At 45.7% G+C, this 19,841-nt stretch overlaps 2 protein-coding genes across 2 annotated transcripts; both read right to left on the reverse strand.

Annotated features, from left to right (window-relative positions):
* Positions 1 to 3,878: 3,878 nt before the first annotated feature.
* On the reverse strand, positions 3,879 to 15,021 carry LOC129352712 (transmembrane protein 71-like). The gene is given in 12 exon segments (XM_055021825.1): positions 3,879 to 6,072; positions 6,149 to 6,198; positions 8,121 to 8,182; positions 8,262 to 8,328; positions 8,417 to 8,629; positions 8,707 to 8,963; positions 9,934 to 10,069; positions 10,072 to 10,142; positions 10,583 to 10,628; positions 11,924 to 11,981; positions 12,429 to 12,490; positions 14,636 to 15,021. Coding segments are annotated over 10 exon segments (957 nt in total). The 5' UTR covers positions 11,955 to 11,981; positions 12,429 to 12,490; positions 14,636 to 15,021; the 3' UTR covers positions 3,879 to 6,048.
* Positions 15,022 to 15,399: 378 nt separating this feature from the next.
* ift57 (intraflagellar transport 57 homolog (Chlamydomonas)) lies at positions 15,400 to 19,596 on the reverse strand. Its single transcript, XM_055021816.1, has 11 exons — positions 19,108 to 19,596; positions 18,244 to 18,418; positions 18,042 to 18,160; positions 17,871 to 17,961; positions 17,701 to 17,769; positions 17,495 to 17,617; positions 17,340 to 17,411; positions 17,075 to 17,206; positions 16,944 to 17,006; positions 15,816 to 15,882; positions 15,400 to 15,734 (listed from the first exon to the last, which is right to left on the reverse strand). The coding sequence occupies exons 1-11, from the start codon at positions 19,260 to 19,262 to the stop codon at positions 15,553 to 15,555; spliced, it is 1,248 nt and encodes a 415-aa protein (XP_054877791.1). The 5' UTR covers positions 19,263 to 19,596; the 3' UTR covers positions 15,400 to 15,552.
* Between the last annotated feature and the right edge of the window lie 245 nt (positions 19,597 to 19,841).

The raw sequence follows: 19,841 nt of genomic DNA on the forward strand, positions 1-19,841 counted from the left end.
TTTTGGTAACTCCAGGAAACGTGTGAGCACGTGACTTTGCGCATGCGTCCTGAGTTTTGTTTCCGTTCCTGTCGTGTTGAGGCCTCGGGCGAGTAAACAGAGGTTCTCCAGAGGTTCTCCAGAGGTTCTGTAGGTTCTGACCCGCCTTCAGCGGTTCCGCTCGGACCAGCAGGAAAATGTCTCCGTCCGCCGCGTTTCACTCGCAGCTCGCCTCCATCATGGAGGTTCTGGCCAACACGGCGGTGGCGGAGATCTGCGAGAGCTGGTAGACAGCGGCTACGCGGTGCTGCAGCTGGAGATCAGCCGCAGCCGCAAAGAGAACGAGGTTCTGCGGAGGAAACTGCGGCTCCTGGAGCTGCGGGCGGCGCGCTCTGCCGCGCTCAGAGCCGCCGCGAGCGGCAGCGGCGCCGCGCTGCTGTACGCCGCGAGCGGCCGCCCGCGCGCCAGCCAGCGCGTGCACGAGCCGAGGAGGAGCGTGACACTGACAGGTGACCTTTAGGATCCAGATTTACTTCACATTCACAGCCATTAAACCAGGGTGAAGTTGGCGTCTGATTTGGACTAAAGGGATATTCCGTAGTTTATCTAAAAGGGCTTTTGCAGACAGAAACATTTCAGCAAAATAACAAAAGGATTAACCAGATATTTATAATAGTGAATATAAAGTTGAAATTTGATCTCAGATATTCTAGAAATAAACTGAACATTTGAGTGAAAGATTTTAAGAATATTCTCATTTTTACATTTCCAAAACTAATCTGCACTTGGTCTGTTGAAATGCAAAGATTGAATAATTCCCCCAGTAATAAATGCTCCAGTTAGAGTGTGTGTGTCAGGGTGTGTGTGAGAGAGAGAGAAGCTCAGACTGCATCAGTTTTCTACCAGACCAGTTTGGAGGTTCTGCTGGTTCCAGTCTCACCAGCTGACCTGCATTAGAGAATCAGGACTAGTTAAATATCCTCGCTCTGCTAGTTAGCATCTTAGCAATGGTTGTTTTGGACACAGAAAATCAAATGCATGCCGTTATGCTGTGATTGAATATTCTGCAGATTTTAACCTGGATAAAATCAGACACTCGGCTCTAGTGACTGAAAGTTCAACAGTTTTGTCAGAATTGAATCTAATGGCTCCGTTAAAACCAAGGCTGGAAACCGACCAACAGATATTAAAATTCAATAAACATTTGATACACAGTCAGAATTTATATTTTCAAAAGTAATAAAAACTAAATGGCAGAAATTCGTATTTCATCAAGCCTATAATCATTTCACTTTATTTTAATCCACTTTCAGAATGCACCAAGGACTTGGAGAAAAACCAGTGTTTTTCAATGGCCTAGTCAAAGTGCATATCTGAGCTCAAAATCCAATCATTGTTTTTGCTTCTCCAGAAGTTGCAGCAGAGCTGTCTCTGTCATCCAATCAGCAGACTTCTCAGTGCAGAGAGACCCGCCCACCACCAGAACCGGAACCAGAAGCTACAGGACAGATGGTGAGCCGCATCAGCAGCCGCATCTGCTGCATCAGCAGCCGCATCTGCTGCTGCATCAGCAGCCGCATCTGCTGCTGCATCAGCAGCCGCATCTGCTGCTGCATCAGCAGCCGCATCTGCTGCTGCATCAGCAGCCGCATCTGCTGCTGCATCAGCAGCCGCATCTGCTGCTGCATCAGCAGCCGCATCTGCTGCTGCATCAGCAGCCGCATCTGCTGCTGCATCAGCAGCCGCATCTGCTGCTGCATCAGCAGCCGCATCTGCTGCTGCATCAGCAGCTTCATACGCATCAGCATCAGTAGTTTTATTTCACTGCGACTGTTTAATTTAGTTTTTAATTATTTAAATACTGTTTAGTTTCTATTATTTATAGAAATTGTTCTAGTTTTTTCATACTTTAGGTGCAGAATTCAGAAATAAAGTTTTGTAATTGTGTTTACACGACGCGGTCATGAAAACTCAGCAGAAGAAACCGATTTAAAACCTTTGTTCAGTTTTTGTTGAACAATGCGCCTTGTTTCCAGGCAGCTGCAGCCGAGGCCACAGTGGTGATCAAGGTGGAGGATGAGGAGGAAGAGGAGGAAGAGTCCTGGTCCCAGTCCGACCCTCATGGTAAGCCTTCCTGTTGGCCTTCCTGTTGTTAACCCGCAGGTGGACTGAGTCTGGTTTCGCCTCCAGGTCGGTTCTGTGGCGGTTCTGAGGATCAGCCCGAGGCAGAAGCTTCGTCCTCGCTGGTCAAACAGGAAGAGAGCAGCGCAGACGGCGGCGTCTCTTGGACCAGCACGGAGGTGAACTCCACCTCCACCCAGCAGACCAATCAGAGGCCAGAAGCCAGCGGCTACGACTGCATGATGCTGCAGCAAGCCTCCCGTGCTGCAGCAGCAGAACCCGGCGGCTCCTCCGGGTTTGTTCCCGGCAGAAACGCTTCAGCCGATTCAGGAAGCGCTTCAGCCACAGCGAGGCGAGTCTGTCTGCAGCGGGGCAGCGGCAGCAGCAGGGGGCGCCACAGAGGGACGGCTGGCGGCCGCAGAGCGGCGGCGCCGCCGCCACAGGGAAGACGTTCACCTGCAGCTTCTGCGGGAAAAGCCTGGCCTGCCTGAAGAACCTGAAGACCCACATGCGGGTTCACACGGGCGAGAAGCCGTACGTCTGCGCGCTGTGCGGGAAACGCTTCTCCGACTCCAGCAACCTGAAGCGCCACCAGAGCGTCCACACCGGGGAGAAACGCTACGGCTGCGTCCACTGCGGGAAGCGCTTCGCCCAGTCCGGCTCGCTGAAGGTCCACATGGCCGTCCACACGGACTGCGGCCAGTTCCGCTGCTCCGTCTGCGGGAAGGCCTTCACCTCCGCCGGCCACCTGAGGAGACACGTCGCCATGCACGCCGGGGACAAGTGCTTCCCCGCCGCATTACCGTGACGACCGTCAGCAGACGCTGCGTCCCTCAGCTGCAATTTCAGACCAGCTGTCGGCCGTCAGCGTCGCTTCCTGTAGCGGCTCTGACGCTTCCTCCTGGACGGATCAGAGCCACAGGAAGACTTCCTGTTGGACTTCCTGTTGGCGGTCCGGATCATCAGGATCCTCCCACAAACTGTGGAAACTGTTTCTGTGCAAATTGTGACATTTTTGTGTACATTTTTTAAATTCTGTCATATTTTGGCAGAAACAGCTGATAAAACTACTGCTGTTTTCCTTTTTTCCTGGTTGGCGCTTACATCACAGCTGTTGGGCTTCTACTGTCCCACATAGAGGACGTTTGTTCTGCTCTCCTAGAGACGCCAAGAACACAGCAGCTGTTTAAAGACTGAACGTGGATTTTGAGTCATGAGTTCCTTTAACTGGTCCAGAGGAAACCTGGAGAACCTGGAGAACCGCAGACGGAGAAAACTCAGCAGGTTACAGGATCGATTCCGTAAAGTCGGACGTTTTGGTCACAGGATGAGTTTTAAATCCACTGTGACGCTTCAGACATTAAAAGCAGCAGCATCTTCCTCCTCAGAGCTGCTGCTCTTCATCCTCAGTTTGACTGAAAGCGGCGGGTTCTCATCCGACCCGGTTCTGTTCTGAGGAGAACCGGCTGGTTACACATGATGGAGAATGTTTTGTTCAGAGTTAAAAACGTCTTTTTTTCTGGTTTATTGTGACTCAGTGATGAGCATAAATATTCTGTTTTTGTTTAGACAGTTGAGTCAAAATTAAAGTTTTTACGTCACTTATTAATAAAATAAACTTAATAAAACTCGGTTGTTTCTCGAGTTTCTTTGTTTTAGACTGAAACAGTTGGAATCATCTCCGTCTTTGTGTTGCCTTCAGGGTCAAAGGTCACACATTTCAAAGAAGTCGGACACAAAAACTGGAATTATTTTGTAAACAAACACAGAAGCACAGATTGTCTTTAATGTGGTTTAATAGCTTCATAATAAAAGTCACTTCAAATAAAACAGTCTGACAACAGGCAGGAGACAGGAAATAAACTAACGTCACAGCGCCACCAAGTGGTCAAATATCCAAGAACGCCTCTGAAATGTGAATTGATCCCTAAAAATCTCATTTTATAGAAAATCTTCACATCAATTTAAACTCCAAATTTTCCTTTTGTTTCACATTTAATAATTAACTCCTGCTGAGCTGCCAGACTGCGGCTAAAAACAAAGTGCTATCACAAGCACAGCGTCACATTCAGTGGAAATACAAACAGTAGAACATGAGGAGTGAGTCGGAGGTTAAGTGCTTCACAGATCTAAAGCTTAGAAAGTAAAAAAAATATCACAAATGTGATTTTTTACAACTACACGTTCTTACGCTGCACTGACTGGTTCCAACCAGCAGAGGGCAGCAGAGTTTTGGTCTGATAAAAACAGAGGAGAGTAGAAGGACAACATGTTCACCAGTAATAAACAGGAAGCTTCCAGAACAGTAAAGCAGAGCGCTGTATCAAAAATAGCATCGTTTGTTCTGGATAAAAAATTTGGCACTTTGATAAAAACGTTTCTTCGGACCACAGAGCGATTAAAAGCATTTCTGTGGGAAGATTTTTAATGTTGCGAGCCCTGAAGGCATCACGACCTTCCTGACCTTTCCCTGCAGGAAGAACGTCGGCTCTGCTTTAACCTGAACCCGAAGCTCAGCTCTGGATTTCTGATCATATTCAGGAAGTTTTACAGTACACTTTACATTACTTTCAGTAACAATATCAACATGGAGCCTCTGAAGTGTGACATTATTTTAGTTTGCGTGGATTAAAACATATCAGCACTTCAGGAGCTCCGTACAGAGGCAAGGCCCTTTCAAATAAAAAAATGTGACAAAGTGAAAAGTTGGGAATAAATATTCATGACAAGTAAATCTTCTGAAATCCTTTTCCTCACTTTTTTACTGGTTTAGTTTTTCTGCAGCCATGAAGGATTTATTACATCCTGCTCGTTAATAATAAGAATTAAACTTTTATTAACTTTTTTAATATCTAAACATTTCATCAACATCAAGTTTTTATTCCTATTGACCTGTCTGAACAGGATAAAATACATTAATGCAAAACAAAATCTAAAAAATAATTTTAAAAACTTATTGAGCTCCATATAAAAAAGATGCTTTTCAAAATAAAAGCTTGTGCAAAAGGGGGAACTTCACAAAAAATAATTAAATGTGTCATAATTTTACTAGAATTGTTTCCTTTATCAAAATTGAATTTTCACTAAATTATATCATATTTACAGCTGAATTGATGGAGAAAATCTGCTCATTTTTCAGATTTTTAAGCTTTATCATTTGACTGTATTTTAATTGATTTATGTTTAATTTTTATTTTTAAAATGTCTTTCACTTATAGCTTATCATGTGGTCAGTTTTATAGATTATCTTTTTTATCTCAGATGTTAAATTTAAAGCACTGCAGGCTCTCCATACAGAGAGGAATTCTTTCAAAATAAAAGCCTTGACCTGACTGCAGCTTTAGATGTAATTTAAAGCAGGTCCTTTTTCAATATTTACATTTTTAATATATATATTTCAGGATTTTAGGTTTTGAAGGTTTTCTGGATTTAAATTTGCGACAACAAAATGTTTTTTATTCTTATTGCTCTCATGCGTCTCCCCTGAAGCTGCGGTTTATTTACTTTCTATTTTAAATAAACGTAATAAATCATCGCTCCTCGTCTGGAAATATAAAATATTAAATCTTCTGCAGGATTCCAGGTGATTTTTGTGTGAAATAAAAACTTGATGAAAACTTTGTTTCCCAGTTGGTGATTTTGCAGCTCTTTGCGATGCTAAGCTAACCCAACGGCGTCTGAGCTCCTTTTGAATCCAACAGCAGTTTTTACTCTTTATCTGCTGGTTGAATCAGATTATTGATTGATTATTGATTCCTCTCTTCTGTCATCCATGATTTATTTTTCTTTCTGTGAATTCAAACCCAGTTATCTGTAAAAGCCTCCAGAGCTCAGAACCGGTTTCACCTTTTTGTCCAGTGGGATTGAAAATTGCAGGAACAGAATCCTGCCTGGTTCTGGTCCAGTTCCAGTCCGGTTCTGGTCCAGTTCCGGTTCTGGTTCCGGCTCCTACTCGTTCCTGGATGTGATGTCCTGAGGGACAGAGGATGAGTGTCAGTGGTTTCTCTGCAGCGCATCGGCGACCCGTTCGGACCGTTTCTGGACTCACCTCGGTCTTGGCTCTCCTCCACTCGCCCATCGGACCCGACTTGGTCACGACTGGAATATGAAAACAAAACATTTCATGACTTTACTGTCAATTTATTTGTTTTTTCTTTAATCTGCATCCAAGAAAGAAAATGAAAAAAATGTAAGTTTTATTATTATTGTTTTCTTTTCCAAAAATGTAATTATTACTCTGAAAATTAAATGAACTCATCATAAAAATATCTCATTCTAAACAATAAAATAATTATTCCTAGAAATGTTTTTATTTTGTTCATTTTAGTTAATTTTTTTCTTATTACATTTATATAATATTTTAATTTTTACTTAATTTCATTTGACTTTTTATGTTTGTATTAATTTGCTGTTCATTTGTTTTCTTATTATTAGAAAGTTTATTTTATTTTGTTTACATTTTAATCCACATTATTTCAACTTTTTAATGTTTATCGTTATTTTTACTTTGATTTATTTTTTTAATGTAAAAATCAGTTTATTTATTTATTTTATGTTTCTGAATCGATTTTTGATGGGAGTTTGGAAAACGATGTAAAAAACATTGAATCTGTTCTGTGGAGCGGACCCGACCCAGAACCCCAGAACCCGACCCAGAACCCCAGAACCCGACCCAGAACCGCAGAACCTCAGAACCCAGCCCAAAACCTCAAAACCCGGCCCAGAACCCCAGAACCCGACCCAGAACCCCAGAACCTCAGAACCCGACCCAGAACCCCAGAACCCGACCCAGAACCTCAGAACCCAACCCAGAACCTCAGAACCCGACCCAGAACCCCAGAACCCGGCCCAAAACCTCAGAACCCAACCCAGAACCTCAGAACCCCAGAACCCAGCCCAAAACCTCAGAACCCGACCCAGAACCCCAGAACCCGACCCAGAACCCCAGAACCCGACCCAGAACCCCAGAACCCGACCCAGAACCCCAGAACCTGACCCAGAACCTCAGAACCCAACCCAGAACCTCAGAACCCGACCCAGAACCCCAGAACCTCAGAACCCAGCCCAAAACCTCAGAACCCGACCCAGAACCCCAGAACCCGACCCAGAACCTCAGAACCCAACCCAGAACCTCAGAACCCGGCCCAAAACCTCAGAACCCGGCCCAGAACCTCAGAACCCGACCCAGAACCTCAGACCCGACCCAGAACCCCAGAACCCGACCCAGAACCCCAGAACCCGACCCAGAACCCCAGAACCCGACCCAGAACCCCAGAACCCAACCCAGAACCTCAGAACCCGGCCCAAAACCTCAGAACCCGGCCCAGAACCTCAGAACCCGGCCCAGAACCTCAGAACCCGGCCCAAAACCTCAGAACCCGGCCCAAAACCTCAGAACCCGGCCCAGAACCCCAGAACCCGACCCAGAACCTCAGAACCCAACCCAGAACCTCAGAACCCGACCCAGAACCTCAGAACCTCAGAACCAAGCCCAAAACCTCAGAACCCGGCCAGAACCCCAGAACCCGACCCAGAACCCCAGAACCCGACCCATAACCCCAGAACCCGGCCCAAAACCTCAGAACCCGGCCCAGAACCTCAGAACCCGACCCAGAACCTCAGAACCTCAGAACCCGACCCAGAATCCCAGAACCCGACCCAGAACCCCAGAACCCGACCCAGAACCCCAGAACCCAACCCAGAACCTCAGAACCCGGCCCAAAACCTCAGAACCCGGCCCAGAACCTCAGAACCCGGCCCAGAACCTCAGAACCCGGCCCAAAACCTCAGAACCCGGCCCAAAACCTCAGAACCCGGCCCAGAACCTCAGAACCCGGCCCAGAACCTCAGAACCCGGCCCAAAACCTCAGAACCCGGCCCAGAACCTCAGAACCCGACCCAGAACCTCAGAACCCGACCCAGAACCTCAGAACCTCAGAACCCAACCCAGAACCTCAGAACCCGACCCAGAACCCCAGAACCTCAGAACCCCAGAACCTCAGCAGCCCAGTCATACTCACACATCACGGCTGAGATCGTCGCCAACATGGCGGCCGTTACCATGGCGCTCCACCAGCAGGAGCTGCAGGAAGAAAGAATCATGAATAACAAAACAAACTGGTTTAACTGGTTAAACTGGTTTAACTGGGTCGACGTCTCACCCTGAGTAGAGAACGCTTATGATGAAGATGCTGAAGATGAGGATGAGGAGAGCCTTCATCGTCAGCCCTGAAATGAAACAGTTTCAGGAACCTGAGCGTCTCAGAATCAGAACCAGACGGTTTGGGTCACAGGTCAGCCCAGGTGTCCCGCTCACCTGGAGGTTCAGGTGCCGCCTGGCAGCAGCTGTAGAAGGCCAGAGGGGGCGGGACTTCGGAGAGGCCGCTCAGTGATTGGGTGAAGCCCTGCGTGGACTGACTGACCTCAGAGCAGATTTCCTCCTGGATCAACATCTTCCCAGGAGGCGGGGCCAATTCATCAGGAGGAGGCGGGGCTTCTTTGCCTGGAGGAGGCGGGGCTTCGCTGGGATCTGGACCAGGAAGAAGAGTCATGTGACCTCAGCGGCTCATGATAGCGGCGTTGGACCGGGTCATTCTGCAGACTCACCATAGGTGAAGCTTCGTCCATCGTCCAGATCGGCGTTTAGCCCCGCCCACAGAGACTCGTCCAATCGACACGGAGACGCCCCCTGCTGGCCGACCCGGGCCCAGTCCAGGTCCGGGTCCGGGTCCGGGTCCTGTCTGAGTCCGGTTCCCAGAATGCCTCCGAACACCTTCTGGTCCAGCCATGACTGGCAGCTCTCTGAAACGCCGCTCAGCAGGGAAACCAGGGCGCTGCGGGGTTTCCGCCGCCGCCGGAAGACTCTGAGGACGCAAAGAGACGCCGAGGTCACTGCTCTGTCGCTAGGCAACGCCTGGAGGTCAACAGCTGTCAGACGAGTTTCTGCAGAACCATCAGAGAGGAAAGAAGGACAAGACCTGGGAAAGCCCAGAGTTTTCTAAAAAGCTGAAAATGAAAACAACAGCAAGAACATCCAAGCATGAGAACGTGGCCACCAGGGGGCAGCAAACATCCACAAGATGAAAAACTGTCTGGACATAAAATCACAAAACGAAACATCGCAACAAAAACTATGAGGAGAAAAACTTTAGAAAGCAGAAAAAATGAGGAAAGGAGGAAAAAAGCAGACAAAGCAAATAAAAATAAGAACGACTGCTGGGCATCAAAACCAGAGAATAAACTGGAAGAAAATCTATTGAAAAAGATCCAAAATGACTGAAAATCACCAAAAATAACTAAAGACTGAAAATGTTCTGCAGCAAAAGTCAAAGAGAGGAAGAAAAAGTTCAAATAGGATGAAATGGATAAAAAAACACAAATCAACTTTAAATTTATGAGAAATTTACAGATTAAAAACTGAACGGTTTTCAGTTTAGCAGTTAGCAAGAATTTACTGAATAATGTTACAAATGTAAATCTTCAATAAAGATTCAGTGACATTAAAATATCCTTAAAGTAACAGAAAAAATAAAAAGTTTAAAAGCAACAGAACAAAAATAATATTTGAAAACAACCGACAGCAGGTAAAACCCGCCAGCAGGGGGCAGTACCCTGTGACCTGCTGCAGCTCCCAAACAGAACCACAAACATCCCATAACACTGACCGTCTCCTAGCAACTGCCGTCAGTGACATCACCGCGGCGCCGCTGAGTCACTCAGGAAGAATTTACAGCTGAGTGAAGCCGCGCTCTGATTGGCTGCTGCTGTTCACTGCTGCTGTTCACCTGCAGGGCAGGAATCTGTTCCCACCTGTGTGATGATGTCACACCTCACCTGACCAGGTTCTCCTTGTAGGACACGCTGGTCCTGCAGTCGGTCAGAGACACGTTTCCGTCCTCGTCCAGGCAGAAGCTGTCCTCGGTGACGTCATAGTAACCGTTGGTGAGGAGGCGCGGCGAGCGGCGGCAGCAGCAGGGGCGCCGGCGAGCGCAGACGGGTAGCAGACGTAGGACGAGTCGGGGGACAGGAGGGAGGCGTCGGGGCTGCAGGGGGACGAAACGTCTGGATTTTATTTTATTTATTTATCCTGATTTCACTCCTTCATGTTTTAGAGAAATCTGATTAAACAAGTAGAAACATTTTGACATCCGTTTTCCTTCTGGGCTCAGAAAGTTGTTTTACTGCCAACCTTTAAATATTCATGTCTGTCGCAACAAGAACAGATTCATTGTTTGTCTGTTTTCTCTGTTTCAGCCAAAACTGGATGTTTCAGTCTGTTGATTTGGGCTCAACTAGTTGGACTTTATAATTCATTTTATTTGTTGTTTTGTTTATTTAGGATGTTTCCAGGTCCAGTGTTAAATTAGAACCTAAAGTTGTGAATGAGTTCTTGCTTTATGGACCTAGAAATGGTCTCAAAACAACAATAATGTCCTTAAACCTGACAGTTCACCGTCCGCTGTGTTTATCGGAGACGTCTCACCTGTGGCAGGAGTGATTCCCACGCAGCCGCCGTTTTATCGGGGAACCTGAGCAACAGAAGAGGTTTGATTACTTCAGCAACCAGCAGGTTTCTAAATAAAGACGAGTTTTAATCAGCGGGACATTCCTCAGGTCAGAGACACAGAGACTATATGGACACCCTTACGTCAAACTGTTTGACAGGTGGCCCCGCCCCTTTTTACCTGGATGTCCCGCCTCCCAACAAGCTGTCCCCCACCCTCATTTCCATTATTCAGTTACAACCCCCCCTCATCTCCCATTCCCGCCCATCTGCTCCACTGGCTCTGAATGAGCCAATAGAGACGGAGTTCATGGGTTTTGGCCTTTTTACTGTTTCTGCTGTGAGTAATGTTGGAAAAATCGAGCACTCTAGTTGTAACAGTTGTTTCAGAACTTTACAATGAATGGGTCTAAGCGAGTTCATTCTGCTGTTGAGGAAAATGAACCCATCTTCCCTGCATCTACTGTTTCACATTCGGGGATCTCAAGACATTCTTTGACATAACGGTGAATAAGCACGTGCTTCCTGAACAGCAACAGCAATGGCGGTGAAACCTGATCTGGGACCTGTGATGGATAAAGCTGCAAGCTGGCCTGATGCTGGGAGGCGGGACATCCAGTTAAAAAGGGGCGGGGCCACCTGTCAAAATTGTTTGACGAAAGGTGTCCATATGGTCTCTAACCTCTGAACAGAAGAAACATTAAATCATCTACTGACAGTTAATTCAGCTCCAACTCTGCTCTGGTGAAGCACCTGGTGACGGTGGGAAGAAAAACATTCCTACAGCAGCAGAATCAGATAAAACTGAATTAATGTCAGCAGGTTTAGATTTAGATCCATTTTCTCTCCTCAGAAACATAATAACTCCATATAGATCCATATAGAGCGAAACTGTAAACATGAGTTTCCTGTGATCAGTTGTCAGATGATTCATTTCCCTCCATCTTTAATCAGCTACATTTTGCTAAAGGATCATTTTCTACCAATTTACCAGACTGTGAAGCTTGGAGGAGGATTACAGGATGAGCGAATTCACAACAGATTTCACTCATTTTATTTTCATCTGTCTGCAATGAATGGTGGATTTTAGCGAAATTAAAATGTTAAATAAAACTCACTGTAAAGCACGGTGGTGGCAGCACCATGAAATGCTGTTTTATAAATCGGGGAGAATTTAAACCACCGACTCGGCAAACGTGTTTTCAACCTGTGAATGGATGTGTGTGTGTGTGTGTGTGTGTGTGTGTGTGTGTGTGTGTGTGTGTGTGTGTGTGTGTGTGTGTGTGTGTGTGTGGGTGAGTGTGTGTGTGTGGGACGTACTTGTGACGGCTCCAGAGAATAACAGAGACATGTTTGTCGCTGCGTCTCGTCTGTTGATCTGTGAAACAGCAGAAACCCGACGGGCAGCGGTGAGAGAGAGCAGAACCGATCAGTTCAGTGAGAGAGAGCAGAACCGATCAGATCAGTGAGAGAGAGCAGAACCGATCGGTTGGGTGAGAGAGAGCAGAACCTATTGGTTCAGTGAGAGATAGCAGAACCGATCAGTTCAGTGAGAGAGACCAGAACCGATCGGTTCAGCTGTTCGGTTCGAACAGCTGAACATTGAGGCTCAGATTAGAGGATTTTCTGCAGAAATGGTTTCAGCTCATTGGTCATAAATGAAGCTCAGATCTGGAGTGAGTTGCAATCTTCAGTAAGTCTCTCTCCTCTCAGACAGAAGAGCTAATCTGTGCAAATCTGATCAACAGATTAGAGCTGCAGGGATTAACAGAATCTACTCCCAGCTTTTTAAATAGCTGCTTATTTTTAAAAAGTTTATTTTTACCTTGAGGCTGAGAAGGGAGAAGTTTATCTGCTGCAGTTCTATCACATCCTGCAGAGGCGAAGCTGCAGAAAAACAAGCAGAGAAACAGAAGGAGGCTGTGACTCTGAGCTCATGTTTCCTGTTAACCGTTTATCAGCTGAACACAAAACTCAGAAACTCGTTTCTCTGACATCAGCAAAGCCAGAGTCACTAGCAGAGACGTCCAGCAGAGGTCGTCTGGAATGAACACTAACTTTCTCAAGTTTCTGAATTTTGAAAAATGCAAACAGCTTTGTCACTTTAACTCTTGCATGGAAAAATAAGTTTTCTAAGATGTTTTTTATGCTTATTCATACAGAAAAAGGCAACTAAAAGTGAAAACTTTTAAGTTGGCAAATAGGTTGTGATACAAAAATAGATTATTAAAAGCCTAACTCTGGCCTAAACTGAATTACTGTTCAAAATTTTTAACCTAATTCTGCAAAGATAAATGATATTAGAAAAACACAATAACTGACGAGTGTCTTGCTATAAATATCTGATGTAAAGATGAAATGGTGCAGACCTGTAATATTTAGCTTTCTAAAAATAAAAGCAGGAGTTTGTCATCACTGGATGGAACTAAAGAGCTACAGAAAACAGCTGCTGCTGGTGAAAGATGGTAAATATTAAATATCAGCTGTAGGAACTTCTGCAGATTCAAATATTTGAGCACTTTCAATGTCTGGGCATTTATTCCATCTTTTATTTTTCCAGACCAGATGAAAACTTTGAGGATGAAATCTAAAATTGTTTCACTGAGTTTCGGATCGATGTCTAAAGTAATGATGTAGTCTGGCTTTCTACTGGTTCATTACTATAATACAATTCATTAATTGTTCTTTTTGCCACGTAGACTGGAAATATGAATCCATAATTCATTACGTTTAAACCTTGCTGTGTTTATTATTTCTGTCTTTAATTATAAGACTAAATATGACTGCAGTTATTTGGGGAACTTCCTTTCAGAAACATGTCTTTATTATTTTCTGCCGTTCAGAAACCAGATCTAGGAAATAAAGTCTGGAAACAGAAAGATTTTTACTCTTAAAACATGAAAACTGATTAAATCAAGTTCAAAGCTTTTCCAGGATTTTCCAGACAGTGAAGGAACCTTGAGAGTCCTGATTAAATAAAGAGCCACAGAAACATCTATGTCCTTATGGAGATATGGGAATATTCATGTGATTGTTTTAAAGCTCCTGCAGGATGAATAAACTAGGATTCAGTTTCTGGCAGAACAATTCAATTTCAAGACCTGATTTTTAAAAATAATAACATCTGATTGTTACAGGCAAGGAGGGAAAAACCCTGCATGATTATTTCTCATCTTCCTTGTGAAACTCTAAACTTCCTCACCAACTGAATCCCGTTTCCTGTTTTCAGACAGCAGTCCAAACAGCTCTGTCTGTTTGGACTGCTAAAGCAAACAGAACCGAGTCAGAGCTGCAGAACCGAGTCAGAGCTGCAGAACCGAGTCAGAGCTGCAGAACCGTCAGGAGTTCAAACATGCATCAGGATTAAACTCCGATTCTTCATCTTGAGCATCTGATCCATATTCAGGCTCAACTGCAGATTCCTGAACCTGTCTGGTCTGAGAGGCGGCTTCCCAGCATGCCTTGCAGCAGCAGCAGGCTGGGAGCTGCTGATGCTGGAGGAAAACGCGTCACAGGAAACCAGGGTTGGACCGAACCAGATCCCACCAGAACCACTAGAACTCCGGAGCGTCACAATAAACGGATCATTTCCTGGAAGTTTAACGAATCTTCCATTATTTACTTTGTTGATTTTTAAGCAATCTGCTGAAATTAAGAAGCTTTTCCTGCTTGTATAGTTTTAATGTTGAAGCGCATCATCATCCCGCTGAACTGGCAGCTGAAACTAGCAGCCGTTTCAGCTGCCAGTATTTCCATGAGAGTTTTGGTTTTTATTTTGCAAATATAGTTTAAAGAATATAACGGGATAAATCTATCTGGGGTTTCAGCCTGACCAGGTTGTAATTAAAGCAATAATAGTGACAATATGTCACTTTTTAAAGTGATTAAAGTTATTGAAGGCGGTTTCTGTTGAATGAAAACTAAAGAATACTTATTGAAATGGGTTTACTTGTTTTCGTGATTTTTTTCAGTATTTTTGTTGAATTTTCTGCTCAAATCGAGACAAAAGGAAAAATAACGGACTGAACTCACCGGGTTGTTTTTCCTCTCGGTTCCTCGCCGGAAGTCCAAATAAATCCTCTTCCTGCCGTAAAAACCTCCTTCCTGTTTCCTTTCCTGTTTCCTTCCCTGTTTTCTTTCCTGTTTCCTTTGGTTTATTTGCTGTTTCACCAGGTTTCGGGTTTACAGAAGTCTGTCCGCCTGACTGCCTCACCGGAAACCGCAGAGCCAAAACCCAGCTTCCGGTCAGAACCTTCAGAGTAAAAGCAGAGAATTTTCTATGAATCAGGCTTTAATGAATGAATTACTAATTTTCTTATGTTTGCTCCAATAGTCCAGCCTCCTACTCTTATTTTTCTGTTTTTCTTAATTTGTTTGAATCTGCATGCTTATATTTATATTTAAATCAAGTTTCCCTGAGACAAAATAAATATATTTCTACTTAGAAACTGCCAAAATCTGAAAGTCTAATTACTTACACATTTTCAAATGTTTGGGGTTATTAAAGCATTTTTGTAGACTTTATTTCACATAAAAATGTCTGTTACTTCTTTAAATTCTCCCACTATGACTATTTCAGGAAATCATCTTACTTTGGTGAAGCAGGTGTTTTATTTTGAAGGTGTGAGCATCCTCTTTAACAGAGGAGTCTTGATTGACTTTCTGTTACAATACCAGCTGAAATATTTAGGAAATTTTCTCATTGCTGTTTTCAGTTTTCATCAGGTAGAAATGTTGATTTGGAAGCAGCAATGGTGACATCTAGTGGACATACTGGGTAATAAATAGCTTAGCCATTTATAAAAAGATGTTTCAGTTTATTAAAACAAGAAAAGTATGAAATATATAAAACAATTCAATAAATATTTGTAGTTATGTCATAAAACACGTATTTGACAGAGGAGCTGCTGGGCCTCCCGGTGCCGCTGAGGAGCAGAACCTCAGCGGTTCTAGGTGAAGGTTCCGGCAGCAGAATCAGGGATGTTGGTGGCGTGCATGTCCCGCGTCATGTTGGACTTCTCCTTGAGCTTGGCCTGCAGCAGCGTGTGCTCCACCACGCCGATCCTCACATCCATCTGCACCACTTCCTGCTTCAGCTTGGTGAGGCTCTGCTTGATCTTCACCACTGGAGCTGCAGACCAGAAGGAAACAGAGACGCAGGAAGGAAACGGGTCGGACATGTTGGGGAGGGAAACGGCTGATTAAGACTCACCTCCATCAGACATGCTGCTGCCTTTGTCCTCCATCTCCTGCTTCACCTTCTCCAACTCCTCACTGATCTGAAACAGACAAAACATGGTAGTTTGTTCACTGACCGATGGTGTGTTCACTGACCGATGGTGTGTTTATTGACCGATGGTGTGTTCACTGACGGATGGTGGTGTGTTCACTGACCGATGGTGTGTTTATTGACCGATGGTGTGTTCACTGACCGATGGTGGTGTGTTCACTGACCGATGGTGGTGTGTTCACTGACCGATGGTGGTGTGTTCACTGACCGATGGTGTGTTTATTGACCGATGGTGTGTTCACTGACCGATGGTGGTGTGTTCACTGACCGATGGTGGTGTGTTCACTGACCGATGGTGGTGTGTTCACTGACTGATGGTGGTGTGTTCACTGACTGATGATGGTGTGTTCACTGACTGATGGTGGTGTGTTCACTGACTGATGGTGTGTTCACTGACTGATGGTGTGTTCACTGACTGATGGTGGTGTGTTCACTGACCGATGGTGGTGTGTTCACTGACTGATGGTGGTGTTCATTGACCGATGGTGGTGTGTTCACTGACTGATGATGGTGTGTTCACTGACTGATGGTGGTGTGTTCACTGACCGATGGTGGTGTGTTCATTGACTGATGGTGGTGTGTTCACTGACTGATGGTGGTGTGTTCACTGACTGATGGTGGTGTGTTCACTGACTGATGGTGGTGTGTTCACTGACTGATGGTGGTGTGTTCACTGACTGATGGTGTGTTCACTGACTGATGGTGTGTTCACTGACTGATGGTGGTGTGTTCACTGACCGATGGTGGTGTGTTCACTGACTGATGATGGTGTGTTCACTGACTGATGGTGGTGTGTTCACTGACTGATGGTGTGTTCACTGACCGATGGTGGTGTGTTCACTGACCGATGGTGTGTTCACTGACCGATGGTGTGTTCACTGACCGATGGTGGTGTGTTCACTGACCGATGGTGTGTTCACTGACTGATGGTGGTGTGTTCACTGACCGATGGTGTGTTCACTGACTGATGGTGGTGTGTTCACTGACCGATGGTGTGTTCACTGACTGATGGTGGTGTGTTCACTGACCGATGGTGGTGTGTTCACTGACCTCAGCCAGGACTCTGGTCCTCGCCATCACTCCGACACTCGCCTGCCTGTATCGCTCCTTCGCCTGATGGAGGACAGTCCGATCAGCTCCCGGTACCGTTAATGGTTCGGGTTTGGGTCAGCGGGTCTCACCTCGCTGAGCCGGGCCTGAGCGTTGCGGTACTCCTGGATCAGCGCCTCCAGCTGGTTGTTGATGTACTTCTCTCTGCTGCTCACCTTCTCCAGAGTTTTCCCGATGTCGTCCTGCAGCTTGTCCAGGTAGCTCTGCAGACACACAGGAACAAACATGGCGGGTTGAGAGTCCGACCAGAACCAGCTGGACCCTCCAGAACCAGCTGGACCATTCGACCAGGATTTGACCATCCAGAACCAGCTGGGTCCGTTCGGATTAACCCACCTTGGTGTCTTTGAGTGACGACTTGATCCCGTCTCGGTGCTGATGCATCTGGTCCAGATGGATCCTCCAGTCCTGGAGAAGCGGAGCAGAATCAGAGCCAGCATCCGAACCGAACGGGTCCGCTGCGGCTCAGGTGAGTCCAGGTGAGTTCTGACCTTGTTGTCGGTTCTGATGGTGACCTTGAGCTGCGGCAGAACTCGCTCCACCTCCAGCCTCCACTCGGCGGCGTCCACCGTGGACTCCAGGATGTCGTCCGGCTTGGAGCTCGGTTCTGCTTCCTGCCAGAACACAGAACCGGATCAGAGAGAGGAAGTCGGGTTCAGACTGACAGGAAACTCTTCTTCTTCTTCTCTGGTCTCACAGCGTGAGCGTTGCGCAGCTTCAGCGCCTCCAGGTCCATCACGTTCTCCTCCTCATCGTCGGCTTCCTCCTGAGGTCAGAGACACAGTCAGGCCCGTCGGACCCTCCTGATAGAACCTGCAGCAGTACTGGGTTCTGGCTGGCATCAGAACCATTGGTGGATAAACCTACGATCATCTCCTCCTCCACCTTGCTGAGCGTCAGCTCCGCGTCGCCGTCCATCACCGACTCTTCCTCTGCGTTTTCTGCAGGGTAGTTTGGCCTGAAACAGAAAACGGGAAATGAAACCCTCCCACTTCCTGTCGGGTCAAAGGTTTAGTGGATTTCAGGACTGGTCGGCACCGTCTGAAGGTGAAGCCTCGGTTCTTCAGCGCCTCCTCGGCCAGGCGGTCCAACACGAAGCAGACGAACTCACCGGAGCCCGACTTCAGCTTGGAGGGAGGGAAGTCCACCTTCACGCCCTGATGAACACCGAGAGTCCAAAACCAGACCAGACCCGGTCCGGTCGTTCTCAAAACCCATCATTTAAATGTGCTGGACTCACCAAGGCTCTGAGTTCTGCCAGGATGTTGGACACGATGGCGTTGGGCTCGTCGTACTCCTGTGGGTCGGTGAACCGCCGCCCCGCCACGTTGATGAGCCAGGCAGCGATGATGGTGAACATGTAGAACTGCTCGCCGGGGTTGGACGCCAGGTACGGACTGGAGACGAAGTAATGCCTGGCAGGACGGACCGAACCGGACACGATTAGAACTGAAGGAAACTGAAACACAGCCTGGAGCTTCAGTCCAGAACCAGAACCAGAACTTCTTCACACAATTTCCCTGATCTTTTTAAATTTAGGGTTAATGTAGATCACAGAAAACAAAGAAAATGATGTGAACACAGAGGAATAAATTTATACAAAAATCTCAGAAATTTCTAAATTAATTTCACATATTTATAATATAATAATGCATCTCAATTGTTAGCATGTTATATAGTAAAAAAACAACAACAAAACAGAATGACGGAAAACTTTTGTCATCCAGTTTTAGAGAAAAACAATAAATTATGCAAATTGGAATAATTGAGTTCATGTTCAATTATGTGATTAAATGATTAATTGATTATTGCAAAAGGCCAGGTAAAAATGAAACCAGATGTATAAAACATGAAATGATTGAGAGAAAATGTTAGTTTAGTGAGCTGCTTGTTAACCGTCTTCATTTATGTTTCCCGGATCAGAACATCTCCATGTTTAATGTTCTGAAGAACCTAAAAACAGGCCTGTTTCATGTTTATTCAGATTTAAAGGTCATTATGTTCTAGTTCTCCATGTCTTCTCTCTCAGCTACACCTTTCATCTGCTCCTTTACTCCTCTATGAACAGGAAGCTGCTCTGCATCTGTTCACCTGTCCGTCTCACCTGGTCAGGCTCTTCATGTTGTGTTTCAACAGAACTTCCTCCTCGTAGTTGAGCAGCTTTAGCTTCTCCAGAAGGTTCTCCATCATCACAAACCCCCGGTGCGCCGCTCCGGGGCCCCGGTCCTCTTCCTCTCCGCGTCTTCCCTCTTCAGCCATCCCGGAGACGTTGGTTTAAAAAGTAACAGTGGTAAAAACAGCAAAACGAGCTTCGGATGCTATGCTTATCCGTTGCCAGGGCAACAGAGCTCTAACCGACGCAGCTGCGGATGTGGCTAATGTTAGCTGCTAGCAGTTAGCCGCGATCCATTTTAATCTTTAGGTCCAATTTTAAACATATATGTCATAAATTTCTGTTTTGACAACGTTTAAACGTCTAAACAGTACACATGTGTTCCTAATAATAAACTCCTAGAATCGTTTAAAGACACCAGTTTGTCACCGCGGAGAAGCTAAACCGTCGACCTTTTTCTTCTTCTCTTGTTTTACTGAAGCCTCACATCGCCGCCTGCTGGGCAACGACGGTCCTTCATCTTTTAAGAGTAACATTTAACTTTAATAGCAAAAAAGATCCAAAGAAAATAATGTCTTTCATCACCTCCCCTAAAAGAGTAAATGAATAAAAACGTTCCCTATTAAAATTTTTTTTCCCACTGTTCCTTAGGTTATCTCATTTTGATATCATACTAGAAATAAAAACATTAAAAATGTTTGAATGCTCCCCATTCAATTAAATCA

This window comes from Poeciliopsis prolifica, unplaced genomic scaffold (assembly GCF_027474105.1).
Source record: "Poeciliopsis prolifica strain line A6 unplaced genomic scaffold, Auburn_PproV2 SCAFFOLD079, whole genome shotgun sequence".
In the NCBI taxonomy this organism is placed as follows: Eukaryota; Metazoa; Chordata; class Actinopteri; order Cyprinodontiformes; family Poeciliidae; genus Poeciliopsis; species Poeciliopsis prolifica.